Source organism: Drosophila eugracilis, unplaced genomic scaffold (assembly GCF_018153835.1).
Source record: "Drosophila eugracilis isolate 14026-0451.02 unplaced genomic scaffold, ASM1815383v1 contig_415, whole genome shotgun sequence".
NCBI classification, from domain to species: Eukaryota; Metazoa; Arthropoda; class Insecta; order Diptera; family Drosophilidae; genus Drosophila; species Drosophila eugracilis.
In genome coordinates this window covers 559,571-577,343 of record NW_024573278.1, presented here as the reverse complement: position 1 = coordinate 577,343, position 17,773 = coordinate 559,571, and the positions used below count along the sequence as shown (strand labels likewise).

General features: G+C 39.8%; 1 protein-coding gene across 1 annotated transcript; it reads right to left on the bottom strand.

Annotated features, from left to right (window-relative positions):
- Positions 1–271: 271 nt before the first annotated feature.
- On the bottom strand, positions 272–10,790 carry LOC108111778 (phospholipid-transporting ATPase ID). Its single transcript, XM_017221346.2, is given in 20 exon segments — positions 272–1,884; positions 1,953–2,069; positions 2,128–2,376; positions 2,469–2,549; positions 2,552–2,800; positions 2,856–3,079; positions 3,139–3,290; positions 3,358–3,504; positions 4,309–4,495; positions 4,620–4,772; positions 4,834–5,110; positions 5,170–5,343; positions 5,407–5,697; positions 6,388–7,098; positions 7,383–7,631; positions 7,689–7,910; positions 7,970–8,506; positions 8,626–8,838; positions 9,618–9,676; positions 9,858–10,790. Coding segments are annotated over 20 exon segments (5,196 nt in total). The 5' UTR covers positions 10,429–10,790; the 3' UTR covers positions 272–1,551.
- Positions 10,791–17,773: the final 6,983 nt, after the last annotated feature.

The window sequence follows — 17,773 nt, the reverse complement described above, 5'->3', positions numbered from 1 at the left end:
CTAATGAGGCGTAAACAAGTCACGGGTTTGGGTTGGCGTGCTTTCAACTTTTCTTTTAACAAATTAAATGTAATTTGTTACGCAAATTGAGCACAATCTGACAAAGACCAGATATACGAAATGCGATGATGTGAAGCTAAAATCGGTTCAGGAAAAAATGTTGGATTAAAATCAGGTTAATTAATACGTAAATTTAAATAAAGGAAGAACTGTGGAATTTGTTTACAAGTCAATTATGAGTGTAAAAAATTCAATAAAAAATCCAAGGCTATTGCTTTTTGAAAATATGTCGCTTTTATTTTATCATTTAAAAATTTACTTAATGCAAACTTTAGTTTCCTTGGCTAAAATTGTAGATAAAAATAAAATGTATTCTCTTTTTATTTGGTTTAATCATTTCACTTTCACTTTTCTTTTTGTATAGCAACAATTTGCAGACTAAATTTAAGTTCTTCCCATCGATTAGATTTTTGTCATGCAAAAATATGTACCCAAAACATTTTGTTATAAATATATTTAGAAGTATAACCCACTTGATTTATAAAAAGCCATGTTTAAGTACTTTTCTGCACTCTAATAATAAATCACTTTAGACCTTTGCTACTGTTCCAACCCACAGCCCACTTATTCGAATGCCCAAACTCTAACAACAGAAAAATAATGGGAGTCCAAGCTGGAAAACCCGATACTGCTAAAAGGACTTAACCATAGGGACTCTCTAAGGCATATATTGTAAGGCTTTAATTCTACAACTCTAGTTAGGAACACAGAAGTGTGGACTTTTCTATGTGTTTTTGTGTTTTGTGTCTTTGTTTTTCGGGGGAGTATATAGAATATATATAGCAATGGACTTTAAGGGGAGATTTCTTTCAGCTATATGTAGTTAAGCTACTCTGAACGGTGATTTAACACCGCTTATATTATATATTGGCTAAGCACACAGCACATCATTAAGCATTTAAGTACACTTTCAGTTTCCCAAAGACAGTTTTAATCTAATGTAACCTATACTATATCTTAAAAACCAAGCACACATTCAATCACTCAGGGTAGTCACTCTCTTAAATGCAGTCAACGATGATATAAATACGTGAAAGGAGAGAGGTTTTTGTGCTGTTTTAGGGCAATCAGGAGTAGGACTATTATATTGTTGGATTGTCAAGGGAAGGACAAGATTTGGTTAAAGTTGTGTATCTATTCGAAAGTTTACTTATTGATTGAGTTCTGATTGAAGTTAGAATGGGATGTCTATATCTTTGGATGAAGGTATTTGCAGATTTCTGGAAAAAATACTTCAATATAAAAACTATCATAAAAATACTCAACTAAAAGGGAGAAACATGAAGATTATACATCCATTCATCATAATACTTGTTCAGTTTTTTGGACTTACATTCACACAGATTCAAACCACTCAAGCTCCTACTAAATTCTACAACTCTTCTCTGACTAAAACTTAAACGTATACTTATGTTTGCTGACTTAAATTCTTTAAAGGTTTTTGGTGTTTGTTACGGAACCCGCTACCGATCCAGCACCTGCATCTAAAGCTTAAAGATTAATCGTATCGAGGTCCTGACATGGGGCACGCGGACTCATATCATCCGTGCCACCACTACCCCTGCCATCCCCCGCCCCATTTCCCCGCCCATCAGCCGTTATATCCGCCATCGACGAATGGTTCTGATTCTGTCGAAGATTTGTGTTGTTGTTGACCATGTGCTGGCCCGAGACATTGTTGGTCTTGGAGGCCGGTCCATCAGCCGAGTTTAGGTTGTTGTGAAGCACCTGTGCCTTCTTTGTGCCCAAGCCCAGCGGGAAGGCAAAGTCCTGCGGCAGTTTGTGCATTATCTTTCCTGAGGTGATGAGCCGACCAAAGCCCTCCTGGAAATTTAAAGAAGTAGGAATTTAGTTTGGTTTAAGGGGTAAACCAACTGAGTAGATGTGTCTACCTGATGGGCAAAGGCATATCCCGATCGCACGGAGCGACGTCCGCGGCGCGATGAAGCCGTTCTTCTGACATCACTTGAGGCTCTCGAATGAATCTTATTCAAGGACTTTTGACGAATCTGTAGGCAGGTTATATGTTAAGTAATATAAGAGTTTATTTTCTGATATGACTCTTACCTTATCCGAAAGACTGGGATGCACATCCAGCAAATAGAACTTGTAGGCCAAGACAGGCGCCACCAGCGCCATCACTGTGATCAACATGGTTACCCAGAAGGTCAGGTCTTTCATAGCTTGGGTCAAAGAGCCCACATAAGGGCCTCCAATAACATAGTTGTAGAAATAGTCCAGTACAAAGTACCAAATTAGGCTACCCCAAATGGTCACATGATTGACAACGGTCCAGTAGGAGGTGTACAAAGATATCTTTAAAAAATATACAAGATTAAGTTATAATAAGATAAATATTGTTGAAAATCCTTTTTAAATCTTTAAAAAATAAGTAAAAAGGGACTCACCTGTGCTGTATTATCCACGATGAGTATGGTGGCCACAACGGCGCCCAGGGTCATGTGATCGCTGACAATGAATCCGTTTGCGCCGAGACGCCGTCCTTGTAGACGCCATAGGGAATCAGGAACAGGACCAGCGAGGTGAAGGCACCGTGCAGCACACTGTAGATGAACTCACGAATGTTGAACAGCTCGCTCTTTAGACCCGGTGTGTAGAGGCGTGGAAACTCCACGCTATTCTTGTCCGAGACATCCTGCTCGAAGACGCCCAGTGCCAGAACGGGCAAGGATGTGTAAAACAGATTATACACCGATATGAACATTGGGTCGAACACCGTCTGCGGTTGAAGGGCAATTAGTATTGGCATAGAAAACAACTTGGTGCGAACCCACCTGAGCACTGAAGCCGCAGAAGAGCGAGTACCAGCAATGGCAAAGGGTAAATGCAAAGTTCTTGTAGAAAAAGTATCTTAGAAACTTGCACATGCGATAGTAGGACCAACGACCATGGACCAAAAGCAATCTTTCGAGGTATCTGAACTGGGCAATGGAATAGTCACTGGACAGGACAGCCTGAAGGCCTTCCTGTCCCGAAATACCAACGCCAATGTGGGCAGCTTTAAGATAAAGAATTCATGAATATTTAAATTAAATTGGTAAACTAACCAAGACTCACCCTTGATCATGGACACATCGTTGGCACCATCTCCAATGGCCAGGGTGACGGCGTTTTTGGCACGCTTAATTAGCTCGACGACCAGCGCCTTCTGAAGCGGCGTTACCCGGCAACAGATGACCGCCTTGCACTGCGAGGCGATGTCCAGGAATCTGCAGAAGACACCAAATTATTCCATTATTGATTGCCAAACGAGAATTATAGAGAGGGGCCACCCACTTGTTTTCCATTTCCGGCGAAAGACAGTGCACCAGAGAATGTCCGTTCACCACCAAGGCAAAGCCTGTGTTTTCATCTACCACAATGGAGGCAGTGCCTCCATCATCGCTCCTCTTCTCATCCCCGAATAAATCATTGCATTCAGCACTGTTTGGAAATACGAAATATTAAATTAGTACGAAAGAATGGACTGATTTTAAACAATTAAAATGAAAATGTTATTAAGCAAAGTTAAGTGTTGAGAGTGGAACGGCTTTATGAGTTATATGTACAGAGATTTAGACAAGTAACTACTTTTGGATGAGACAAGGAAGAAAGATATATACTTAGTTAATGGAGAAGACTGGACAGTGACTGTTGGTTTAAGTGGTTCTTGAATTGTTTTTTTGTATTGGAAATAAATCTTCGGTTTTATTTTTGTACAAGGCATGAGGAACAGACAGAACTCAAACAGATGCTGGGTGTTTTTAATTTATACGAAAATATTTAGTTTGAAAAATACATATAAATATAGTTTACTTGACGGGCGGAACAAGCACCAATAGAGGGTTACATCCTTTGGTGGGTGGTATTTACTCTTTAAATATTTTCTATTAACATTTTTTAACATGAAAAATAAATAATAAATGCCTACAGCAAAATGTTTTTTTTTTATAAAAGTCAAACTGTCCTCTAAGGCAAAAATATAAGAAATCTAAGGTAAAGACACAGATAGAAGGTTTGTAAGATAGTAAAAATCAAAATACAAAATAAGAAAGATCAACATAAAATTAATAAATAAAGAAATTAGATACAACAAATAATAAGTTTATAGAAAAGTTGAGTATAAGATATAGATTCTAGCAGATTTCTACTCAGGTTAAATTTCACTTTAGCTAGAAATTTGTTGGGAAATTTTATTTAATTTTATTCGCTAAACTATTTGGAATATTGTTAAGGATTGCCCTCTACCTGTCCGGTCCGCCCTTATTATCCTTAATTTTGTCATCCCACCTAAAGGTAACCACCGAAATGGCAGGCGGTTGAGGCGGCGTGGGCGGCAGATTCGTCTCCTGCATGAAGGCTGAGGTCTGTGTCATGGTCATGCTCAAGGGATCCATATTGTTGTCGCCGTTAAAGCGGTCAAATGCATCAAATCCTGAATAAAATTTATTTCAAAACAGAATAACCTTCAGTAAAACGTCTTGATCAGAGAGAATTAAGTAATCTGTTTTCAATTACTTTAAATAATTTTTTTAAAATTTATTTTTTGATTTACTCACCGCCTGGTCGAAACCTATTGTAGATTTTGATGGATTCCTTGAACTGCCTCAGCTGCTTTTCTACCTCCTCTACAGAGTTGCCGTCTACTATGAAGACATCCGCCAGCTCATCAGTGAGAAGTTGACAGGAGTAACCAATATTAATTGCCGTTTCTGTTTACGCAGTAACTTAAATTAAATTTAATCCAAAATATATTTTTCCATCAAAACTCACCCTGCTTGTCCCCAGTTAGTACCCAAATCTTGATGCCAGCATTCTGCAGATTAGCTATAGACTTGGGCACACCGTCCTGCAGTTTGTCCTCTATGGCCGTCACACCAACTAGCTGCATTTCACTTTCGATCTCCTCGTAGATGGCATTTAGCTTCTGCTCCCGAGAATCCATCGAAAGAGCAGCCTCCTGCTGTCGACTCCTCCAGTCATTGTAGTACTGCTCAGTTAAGCGTCGTTCGGCTAATGCCAAGGTACGCAGGCCTTCGCCAGCAAATTTCTATGGGGAAAAGATATGATTAACCAAATTGAAAACTTATATCGTTTAAAGTAACCTACATTAAGGTGGTCTTGAGTGCGTGCTTTCAGATCTTCCTGTCCGCCATGCAGACGATCGTATATCACATTGTCCGCTCCTTTGCAGTAGAGCACCATGGAGTCACCGCGCCGGAGGATTACAGACATCCTTTTACGGACGTTGTTGAAGTCGAGGATATTAAGGAGTTCGTATTCCTTTATGAGTTGAAAAAACATTTAAGTTAAGATTAAAATAATAATTCCTAACCCATAACTAACCTCCGTCTGTCCCATAACCTCGATGGTAATACTATTCGGTGTTCGTGTGCGAAAGACAAAACCAAAATTGCGTGCGGCCGAAACGAGAGCAGCTTCGTCGGGACTTTGGGCCTGGTACTCCAATTTCCCATCCACCGTTTCGGCCATGACAGTGTGACAAAGAGCGAGCAGTCGGAAAAACACGTGGGAGTGCTCCTCATCCGAGCGGACAGCATCTAGTAACGTGCGATCATACCACCGGAAATCGCTCTCATGATGTGGATTGGCCGAGAAGTCGACGCTTTGGAGGGCCTGTTGAAATAAAGTTGGCTTAATTAGTTGGTCTAAGGGTACCGTCGTATAACAAGAGGGTTATCTGTAGTTTACTGTACGTTTAGCTTGGCTGTATACGATATTAAGCAGAGTTAGCACTATGCCGAAAAGTAAATAATGCTTAGTTAAGAGCTGGGGTGTTAAAAGAGAACTTTTAGCGATTCCAAAGTGTTGTGTTTTATTCCCAACTTAAAGGCGTTATTGCGATATGTTAACGCTTTGTAAGCTGTGTAATCAGAAACCATATCAAAACATTAAAAATGTTAAACAGAAATGTTTAACTAATTATGACTGAAATATGCCTAGATATTACATCAAAATGCCAACAAATGTTAAGGAAATCATTTTAACTTCTTTTAACATTAAACTTAAACTAAAACACATGATCTGACAGGAATGAATGAAAGGAATGAGGGATTTAAACTACAAAACGAAGTGTAGAGTGTGTAGAGATTACTAAAACCAAAATGTAATGTTGCTGACTCTAACTAATAAACAATCTATATATGTATCTTTCCACTAAATTTACTTGGCATGCCCTCTAACATGCTAAACAATAACATAAAATGTTTGGATGAATTCAGCAAGCAAACACACTGAACATACATTTAGAACACTTAGCTAATCGGTAATTTTGGGTGTGAATAGAAGGACATGCAACATGCATACGTGCACTCTGTGAGGCGACGAACTCCAATTGGTGGCAAATGCCTTGTGGCGGTGCTTTGTGGTGCTCGAATCGTTTGGGTGCAGTGTGGATGTGATTTGTGGCTGCCCTTCATCGTGTGGCTCGAGCTGACCGAAGGGAACACCCAGCGTGACTGTTGATGTGGATTTCTTGAACCGGATCTTAACTATTCGCTTGCTATGAGGCTTTGGATGGTGCATATTGTGTTGTTCTGTCTGTTCAGTGTCATGCAAAATCTTTACTTTGTCGCAACTGCTTGTGCGGGACAATTGTCGTTGCATATATCCGGCACCACTCCTCCTAAAGCCGCCACTGCTCCTTCGTTCCTCATTGCCAACGGGTATACTCAGACCTCCACTGCCGCCCAGTCGAGGGGACAACCGACCCGTATCATCATCCTGACTTCTACTGGGCGCCGAGTATCGCACATGCTTCAGTCCTGGCCTTTTTTCACTGCCGTCCAGCGGTGCACCAGGATGCTCCAGGTCCAATCTCAGGGTAGTCGGCCTTTCCTGGACCACTTGTGCTTCCCCGGAGGATGTGACCATCAGAGAACTCTTCTTGGCATGGACCTCAGCCTTGTGCACTAGAATGATGGGGGGTGGTGGTGGTGCTGCTGCAGGTGGTGCTGGCGCAGCTCCACCTGCGGGGCTGGGTTTGTTGTTGGTGTTGCTATTTTGGAAAATTGTTTGCTGCTATAACGAGTAATGTGAGTTGTTGTTTTTTCTTTTTTCTCTCTTTTTTTTTTTTTTTTTTACATTGCCAGACGCACAATTAAGACACACACAGTGGAACCAGGGAAAGATCAAAGTTTAAGTTTGACTTGTAAACCCAGACTCGGCCGAGACTGGAATTTTCTTTTTGGGCAGACAGTGCAAGAAACGGACACCGACACACTCAAGACAACATTCCCTCAACCAAGTTAGAGGTTAAATCGACTTATTGGACTCCAAAACCACGACAATCTTCCACTCACCTCCGTAATCTCGATGAGCTCGCCTGTGCGCAGGTCAATCACATCGCCGTAACTTCGTCCATTGATGCTGCACTTGTTGAACGTCATGATGTTCTGGGTGAGAGTGCCCGTCTTGTCCGAAAAGATATACTGGATCTGGCCCAGCTCCTCATTTAGTGTGGTGGTGCGGGCTTTGGCATAGGTATTGGTGGTCGCATAGTACATCTCCTCATCCCAGTTGATGAGGAACGACTGTACAAAGCGTATTACCTGGTAAGGATAATAATTTTGGTCATTTCAGATCATTTGGCAGCACTTCAGACTTACCTCTACTGATACGTAGAGTGAGATTGGCACAACTGTGTTTAAGACTATGGCATACGAGAAGAAAACCAGCAATCCGATGACCGTGGCCCCTGTGGGTATGTAATCCTTGGGTATGATGCGCTCCCAGGGCAGATACAGCTGGAAATGCTGGCCAATTAGGCCCTCCCAGATGGCACAGCCAATCGCAAAGAGGGCACATATCGACACCAAAAAGAGGACAATCTAAGAGGATAACCTTGTTAATACTATATTTATAAGAATGAAGATATAGCTCAACCTACCCCAATGATTATAAAGTTGAGCAGACGATCCACGCCAGTGCTCTTGAACTGCGTCTTCCCGGAGTTCTGCATCAGCTTGGTGTCCACTCCGGCGAAGACCACCACACCATAACACCATTGCGTATTCCGGAGAACACATCCTCTCAACAGGATCTTCTCGTTGTCTAGAGCAAACCTTTGATTCCGCCAGATCAAAGTGCCATCGAACTTGTTCAGCAGATTGTTTGGCCTCTCGCAGATTATCTCGCCATTGAAGTTCCACAGCGAGTCATGACGATCACCCAGCTCAATGGTCTCCGTCAGGCACTGCTTCGCCTTGAGATTCGTCTCCCCATCCAATTCTGCTGTCTCGATGAAGCACAGTCCATTTGGCTCTGATGTGGACAGCAGCAGGGTGTCGGCTGCCACGAACTGATTGTTGTCCAGTCGGATGACATCGCCCACCTGCACCTCCGACCACTTGGCCTCCACCAACTTGCCATTCCGAAGAGTCTTCGACTTGCGATTGTTCACCTGCGAGTCGGACAGATGGCGTTGCTGAAAGTAAGAATACAACATTTTTAAAAACTAATAAAATTGTACTGTGGAGATTTAAATTAGTCTTAAAGGCTATAGGACAAAGTAAAATAATGTTATCTTAATATACTTTCACTTACTATATCATCGTAGGCATCCTTAACCGCAGTCAAAGTGAGTACTCCAATCAGGGGAATGGCTGTGGTTACGGGCGTGAGCGAGGAGATCGCCGGAATCAGCTGAAGGACCAACAAGCAGAGGAAATAAAAGTTGGCCAACCGTTGGAACTGCTCCAGCAGATTGAAAGGCAGGAACGTGAATAGGGAATACTTTGAGGTTTTGATGTAGTTGTTCTGCAAAGTAGAGAGGATAGTAGTTTCGATCGGATGAAAATATACTTTTTTTTGTAATTCTCTTCCTTATTGATAATGGTGGGCTCAATGTTCAGTGGATTTCCAATATTATATTTTTTTATTACCAAAAAGTGAAAAATATATTTTTATATTATATTTTTTGTATCTATTTTACTAAAAGATGGTCGAAAATAATATTTCCAGAATTAATCCAAATCGATTGGGAAATACAAAGTGGAAGCTACGATAATCTATGATTCCATGATTTGGCCAAAATACAGACTATTTATAATATAATGTATATATTTTTATATATTTTTGTATATTTTTATTCTTTTTAAGCTATAAATTTATCAAAACGAGATAGACAGCTAAACCTGTTAAACTTTCCGACTGAATCCAGTTCTGCAGAATTTTTACATTTTTCATAAGGGCTAAAATCATCTATTTCTGCACAAAATGGCGAAAATGGATTACGAACTTATCGAATATGCTGTTTTCGGCATGGATACAGAATAGACAATTTTTAGAATTATCGGAAAGGCAATTATTTTTTTTTTTTTAATTATTTTTAAAGATTTGAATGCCATCGACTAGAAGTTAAAAACCTGTTCTAGGAAGCTTTAAATGTCATATTTTTACTAACAGGGCTACTGTTCTGATAGAAAAATTTGTGTTTTCTTAATTATTAAAATAATGTTGTTGGACAATATTTTCTTTATTTTTATCGACTTTTAAGATATTAGAATTTGTTTAAATTCTTCAAAATATATACTCACGTGATATTTGAACTGGGCATTAAAGTCTTTGTCGTTGGCGCGGATTCTACGTTCGTTTTCTGAAAAACAAAAAATATCATTTAGATAGGAGCTCTATTTATTGTCTTTTTTGCTAAATTTATTTCAGTTTATTAATTAACTCTATTATTAATTTTGTAAAATATACTAATATAATATTATTTTAACATTTTAAGAATGGTAATAACTAAATCCTAGATTCTAAACTTAATTCCTTTTTACCCGAAAAGTAGTAGGAGCTGCGTCGCCTTCTCATCTGGGACAGACGTCGCATACTCGGAACCGACTTAGTCTCGGAGGCCACCGATGGATCCCTTTGCTTGTACAGTTCCTGGTCATCGGACCTATTAATCGAAGGATTGGTTGCTCCCTGGGCCAGGCTGTAGAAGCTGTCATCTACCATCAGGGGTGTGGCAATGGTTTGTGTGGAGCTACCAATATTCATGCCCTCCGGTTGGGCGAGACACGCCCTCCGACTACCCTCCTTATCGGAGTTCCTTCTGCCCTGCTCCTCGGCCTCCTCATCGTCATCGTAGTGCAATCTTTTTCTTCTATTTTTGGAGCTTCTGGCGAACTGAAACCATCGCGTTCTCTTGCTATTTGCCGAACACGAAGCTTCGACATCTGCTATCCCGGATTCATCAGCATCCCCAGGTCCTCCTGTTGGGTTCGTCATATTCTCTTCTTGGAGTTCCGTTTCCATAGGTTGGCCGCCCAGAACTGAAAGTTCTAGGGTGTCGGGACGCCTTCGCAACCGCCGGGCGGCCTCGCTGCATCTCCTGCCCCCGATCATAATCAACTTAGGCTATGGTTGGAACAATCTCGATTTGCGGACTCCTCATTATTCTTCATTCTACGAGGAAAAGTACAAATTTAACTTGTTGCCACCACCCGGTAGATTATAATGCAATTGAAAACCCATCGGCACCGAACAAACTTCCCTGGGGGACTGGCTCAATGAAAACGTTCCATCCATCATTTTGATAGACTGCTCCCCTCCCCCATGCTGAAAAGCCCCAGACAGCTGGAAACGATTCTCATCGTATATAGCGAGTGTTTACACGCATCCGTCTGGGCAATAAATAAATAAACAAATTTCTGCTTTGATTTTCGGATACCCAGGGGAATTGTTTTCAAAGGGTATATCAAATACTCGTCGAGATTTTTAAATCGTTTTCTTTTTAAATTGTAAAAGAAACGAAACATTTTCCTAAATAATGTTTTTTTTGTATTGAGCCTTTAATGAGACTACTTTTGACTCTTAAAATTCTCCTCATTTCTGAGCTTTTTTCGTTTACCCTTTACAATCACAACGTATTAATGTCATGTTGATATATCAATAATTCACATCATCCTTTTTTTGAGTTTAATTGCTGACTTTCATAAAGCAATTTAAGTGGTTCCATTAACTATTAAATTGCCCAGCAGGTCTTTACCATTTCACACGAGACAAATCATTGCGCAATCGTTTCGATGTGGTTTAACTATAAATTCTCCTAACAACTATTTATCGTTAAATTAAACTTTGAGAGCAATCGAATCCGATTTCCGAAAAGCCGGCAATTGATTTGGAATTGCTTTCCAGTGGTTTTTAATTATTCTGATTATACTGAGGTTATTATATTTGCGAATGAATTGTTTGGTTTATGGATCATTGAATTTGACAAGTGCTTTTGTTTATATGTATACGATAATTTGATTAGTTTGACTTTCAAGCCAACTTATATTTTTAACGATTTACTATAACTAGAGCACACTGTATTTACTCTAGCAACACTGCCATAGTATTTCACCTTGTTCTATGGGAATTTTCATGAAATTTTCATGTGAGTACATCTGGGTGCATTATGGTTGAGCACTAGACTACAAGTATCTGGACATGTGTACAATTCCATGTTTACTTTACTGCTTTATGCCCGATTGGGTAAATCTGCAGTAAGCAGGTCACTCTGACGTCACTAAGTTGCCATTAAGTGTTGATGTGTGTGTGGGTGAACATTCCACATTCAACAGGTGCCCGTTATTCGGGCAACAATGAAAAGGAAGCTGCAACAAAGTAAAGTCCTCTCTTTTTCACTCTCTCGTTCTCCCCCATAAATTGTGGGCGAGCGGGTGGGGTGTCAATGTCAAAACTGTTGTCAAGGCCACGGCGAATGCAGGCATAACGGTAACGGAAAGCGGAAATTGAATCTGAGACGAAAAGTTGAGCCGAAAGTTTTTGTCTCTCTTTGCAAAAGGATAATAAAGGGAATCGGCAAAAGTTTAACCTCACATCCGCCCGATTTCGATTCACTCTGCTCCGCAAACAAGCGGTTTTTTATGTGCCTCAAGGTTTTGTTCAGTCACAGCTGATTGGTGCTCTCTCTTTTTATTGCCTGACTCTCCTAATTTGACTCTCTCAACTACACCGAAAAAAATTAGGTTAACTTAAACTCAAGAACACTGGTTATACTTCAGAAATCAAATAGCTGAGCAAGTAAATTGTGTTGGTAAAGTTTGTTTTCAAAGTAAGTAATTATAATTATGAAGTTTTTAGATGTTTTCTTGAAATGTTAGTCTAAGTGGCTAAAAACAGTTTTTTTCAGCGTGGCAACAACAAAGCCGGCTAAGCTCTCTCTTCTCTTTGTCTCCCCCTAATTCTCCCTATCTTTCGCTCCTTTGCGATATCCTGCTGCGAACATGAGTCATGCATGTGAATGTAAATATGCTCCTTGCTCTCAATTTGTATCGCTTTCTTGAGTTGTGCTGTTCGCCTTTCCTTTCCTTTGCTCGCATGCGTCACCTTTGGGTGGGCTGGCAAATGGGGAGGGTGGTAGAAACAAATTAACTACAAGAAAAGGCCAAAGAATCGATGAAGGCTCAATAATTATGCTGAGAACAAATAGAAAACACAAAACAAAACAGAGGGCAAAAGGGGAACATGTTTTCGGTGCCAGGTGCCAAATGCATCATCATCATCTGCTGTTCTTCCCCTCTTTCTCTCCTCCCCCCATTCAGCTTCGTACATTTTTAGCACATTTCTTGCACTTATTTTGCACTGCTTGCGTTTGCTTTTCCCGTTTTTAAGTTTTTCGTTTTGCTTTGCACCCTTTTTCTTAGTTTCTCCTTGGAACTTTTCGTGGAAACGCGGTAACACTTTAGTTCACTTTGCAAAACTGCAACTTGAGTTTTCCGCGAAGAAGGGATTTTTATTTAATTGGCCCAAGGCAACGCGAAATGCGAGGCAGTCCGCAGCGCGATAAACAAAAACGGCTAACGCCAAAGCCAAATGGCCAACTGCCGCGCAAACTGCGGCCAAAATGGTCGACGCCAGCAGCGACGCCGGCAACGACGTCAGCTGAGCGAAATGCGAGCAAAATGATGACAACAAAACGCCAACTGCGCTGCCAAGGCAACCGGGCGGTATACAAAGCTATAACTTGGCAATCGGTTCACACACACATTCAAATGATGTAACGGTTGGAAGCGGTTAAACGTAGCTTGGCTCGAAAGTGAGCTATGGAAAAAGCTTTGAAATTCAAAGTTGACTTGGTGTTACAAAGTTGATCTTGGGTTCAAACGGTCAAAGCACAATGGGTGATTAATTTGATTTAGACGTGTGGCTTAAAAAGAAGAGGAAATACATGGCTTAAAGAAATCATCAAAAAAGCTTATGTACATAAGTAATCTACTCTGACGAGATCAATGAAGAAGTACAATACGGATGAATGGCTTTAGAGGTGAGTATATACATACTTAATTTGTGTACAAATTTTTGATGCTGAGTTGTAGTAATTTAATAATATTTCCATCTTAATATGACTTGCATAAACCTTTATTATAAATCGATCAGTTTTTAAGTTGTTATCTCGCAATCGAAGAGAATTTCCCTATTCGCGGTGACCAAAAGTCGGTCAACAATTTCCCAAGTTTGTCAAGCATAAAAATGAGCAAATTTCGTAAGTCACCCCAAGAAAAAAACAACGGGACAAATTCGAAAAAGAGAGAAAGAGCGAATGTGGCGGCAAACAAATTGGAGGTTCTCTCCCTCGCTCTCGCACGTGAATAAAACAAACAAGAGAAAGCGTGCTCTCACACACTCTCCTCTCTCTCTTTTCATTCACATGGGCAGCAATGTCAATGTCAGACGAAAAAAAAGAATATTATTGACGCTTGAAGAACTGGCGCATATGGGTTAATGAATGATTGCCGAGGGGAAGGGAAATGGTAATCATACCCCATAGACATTGCATTATTTTATTTTTTTTTACTTCCAGAACAAGACAAATTCAATCAGCGAAGCAATCAAAAGAGCAAAAAGTATATGTGTATATGAAACGCTTTTCTATTGAATAAAAAATTTCAAAAAGATTGATTGTATAAATTTAATGTGCGGTTTATGTGGTTACAAACAAAATCACATTCTTGGAATTCCTTTGAAGATCTCAAGAGGTGTGTATATAGTAATTAAGCAAATAGCCCCATCATCAAAAGCTATTGGAAAAGCACCGAAAAATAGCACTTGATTTACTACCTAATTAAGTTCACAGAAAGGAATAGTTTCCTAAAAGTTGGGTTCACTTTGTTTCGGATTTTCTCTACTATTTTTCTTCGTTCGAGCCACAGTTCAGTAAAACTTTTACAACTTGAATTTTTAAATTTGTTTTTCTGTAAAACACCTCTAAATTGAGTTTAAAGATCACAAACTAACTTAACTTGGTAATTTTAAAGATACAGATATTTGTCTCAGAACGGTTGTAAAAAGTTTGAAAAGCCATTTGCTTTGTGGCGAAGCTCTCAATGATTTGGTTTAGAATATGAAATTTGATGTTCATTTAATTAGTTAAGATTTATGTTTCTTAATTATCAATAAAAAAATTCAAAAACTTTTACTATGAACGAACAGCATTAAAGTACATTCAAAGCTAAACTTAGTAAGCAAATAAATCTCATTACTCATTACATTGAGGTCTCCGGTCGGTTTTGCCCCACCTTTGCCAAATATTAAGTTATGAACTTGCCTTACTTAGTGGTGCTGATAAGTGTATTACTCTGTGGGTACGTACTTACAAGTCAACAAGTACCCTCCCTTGCTTTCCTCGAATCGGAATTATTCGCATTCATTCATTTCATTCATTGAGCGGCCAAAACAAGGCGTCTAATAAATCGAAGTGCCGTTTTGACCAAGCTCAAGGCACTCACGCACACGCACTCACACTTACTTGGACTCCCCCACACTCACACACTCTTGTATACCTAACAGTACCTTTGTGGAATAGTGTCATGGCCAAAATCGAGCAATGGACGGCTTGCTGTTAGAGTTTCTCCTCGACTTCCCCTGCAATTGGTTTAGTAACGCCAAAGAACTGGGTCACTATCTGGCCGAAATCAGTAACAACTGTTCAACTTTTTGCCACCCCAGCAGCGAGATTTCCCAATCTAAAACTGCCAAAGGCTTTGAGCAAAATCAATTTGTGGCGGGAATCGTATTTATGTTATATTCGTTATTGATTCGTGATTCCAGCTTTGTATTATCTTTTGATATATTAATGGTTATTTAATTGTTTTTCTGTGATGTGGAAAAATCAGCATAATACGATGCGTAATACTGATCTGGAAAGCTATAATTTATATAAATATCTATATGCATATTTTTTTATCTATTAAAAAAGAACAAACAAAGGAGCCTATTTTGTATTTCGTCCTTTTTATCTTAATTACGCATCGAATTATATTAAAAATCATATTCTGAACGGTCGATTGAAAATAATTTAGATTTGAAAATAAATAAATGTGTCTATTATAAAATGTTTTAATAGACACTAAAATGATTTTAGACTTTAAAATGAACACGTTTTTAATCCTTTAAATTCCTAATTGTTTTTAAGTAAGAACACTACTTAAACTATGTCAGCTTGCATACTCGTAGTGAAGCATCGGTTTAGATTTTAAGCTAAGTTAAGTGAACAGCAAACAAGGGCTTGTAAATTAGCTATTTATTCGTTAACCAACAGACTTAATAGAAGGCATTGTTTATTCTAAAATAAGCTTAATTATCTTCACTGTTCTTCATCAGAATACTTGATAAAACATCAGCCACTTAACTTTCTCTCGCCCACTCACCTTTGGCCAATTGCGGTTGGGTTTTTGTGCCCATTATGAGGGAGTCTCTCGGGGATGTGTGTCCACAACAGGTTTCTATCTGATCTGATGGGGCCAGCAGGATTCACGCGGCTGGCGGCATCCGGGGCTGCTCGACTCCGGTTCCGACTGCGGTTCCGGCTCCGACTGAGAATGGGACTGCGACGCGGTTTCGATTGTTGTCGTGGCTGAGCGGCGGACTGATTGGACCGAGCGGACGCCAACCTCCTCCATATGGCGGCCTTGTCGAGCCGCCGATGGCTGCCTGTGGAAAGAGAGGGCAAGAGGGGGTATATGTGGATATTCAGTAAGCATTCAAATGATTCGTCATCAGGGCAAAGTAAAAGTTTTGCCTTTTCTAGATTTCTCTGTTGAAATTTTAATGGCGTTCATAAAGCTTTTTTAAATGCTGTCAGCTGGTGACCCAGAAGGTCGGCCCACTGACCAGGAATATATAGGATATGGGAAAGGATTGTCTAACGCCCAGCTGGAGGAAAAGTTTCACCAAACAAATTGAACTTGGGCTTGGTCTTGGACGGGTCTATTAAAAATTTGATGCGTTCACATGCTAATTGTCACACGAATGAGCTGATTTCCAGGGCGGGTAACGGGGGGCACGATGTGTCCATTAGCAGCTGTCCCCGTCGTGTAATCGCTATAAAAACACAAATACGCCCCCTAGGATGTTGTCCTTGGTGGTTATGGGAGCTTGCAAGGACTACCACATGACGGATACGTAATGTAACATGCATTAATTGCATTCGGGCGGGGTTTCCCTTAAATCGCTGGCGTTATATTTCTTAATTCATTTGCGACCGGATGCTCACAGTAACTAAGGCAAAGTAATGATCGAAAATTAATAAAAGCAATTACACTGCCGAGCAAACAAAACAGAGCCAAAATACATACAACAAAACGATTTACCTAATGTGACTCACTGTGCGACTCGTAAACAAAGCAGAAAACGAAGTACAAAAGCAGATGAAAAACGTTGCGAGTGCACATGAACCCGGCAGAAAGGCAAACAAACTTAAGGTTGTCACGAAGTGTAAATACCCTTCCTATATATACTTTTTTAAGATAAGATAAGAATATCAAACAAGAGTATTATATAAATGGCAAGAGTTCAATCTGTGTAATTAATTTATTGTATTTATTTAAATAAATTAGTTCTAAGAACTGGTTTAAGCTGAAACTAATGAGACATTCACTATTATAAGTAACTGAAAGCTGAAAAAATATTATACAAGTTGAACTACAAAAGCAGATTGCATTCAAACCCCAATCTGACGATCACTTAAGTACCCTTTGAAGTACATAAACCATATGCTAATTGCGGATAATAAGAGGCCATTCATGAATAATAAACAAACGATCGATTTGTGTGTCGATCGCATACCCCAATAGGTCATTCGATTGGAAGTCTGTGTTGATCGTTTGCTTTTCGAACACCCCTCCCCCTGCCAACCAACTCAAGAGTAAGTGACTAAGTGGCAAAAATCCAACGAATATGTTTATATATTGGCCATAAGCCTCAATGTAACTTCAAGTATATTGCAGCTGGACAGCCAGAAGTGGCAATTAGTTTTGAACCGGAAGTTGATATCGTTGTGAAACTGAGACCGAAAGCCGCGCCTTATTTATCAGCCATTACATTAGATTGTATTTTCTGCTTTCGCTAATCGAAATAAAATTTCTTTAACATTGTGAGATTCTAATCTTCGACCCACTTTACTTCCCCATGGAACTGTAATCAAACTCCCTCAAACCCCCAATGAAAAAAACAACGAAAATAGCCAAAAATATTTAACCGAAGTCACCGAAGTCATTACGGATGAACGATACATGAATTATGCATAATTATATTCCATCCATAATATTCTCGATTATATGCCATGTTCCCCCTCCATGGGCTATATATAATTGTTTCTTATCTATTTATGGAACATTACTTATGTCCTTGAAACGAGTGGTTCGGTCACACCCCAGAAAATTTTAAGCTAATGAACCTTGAACTA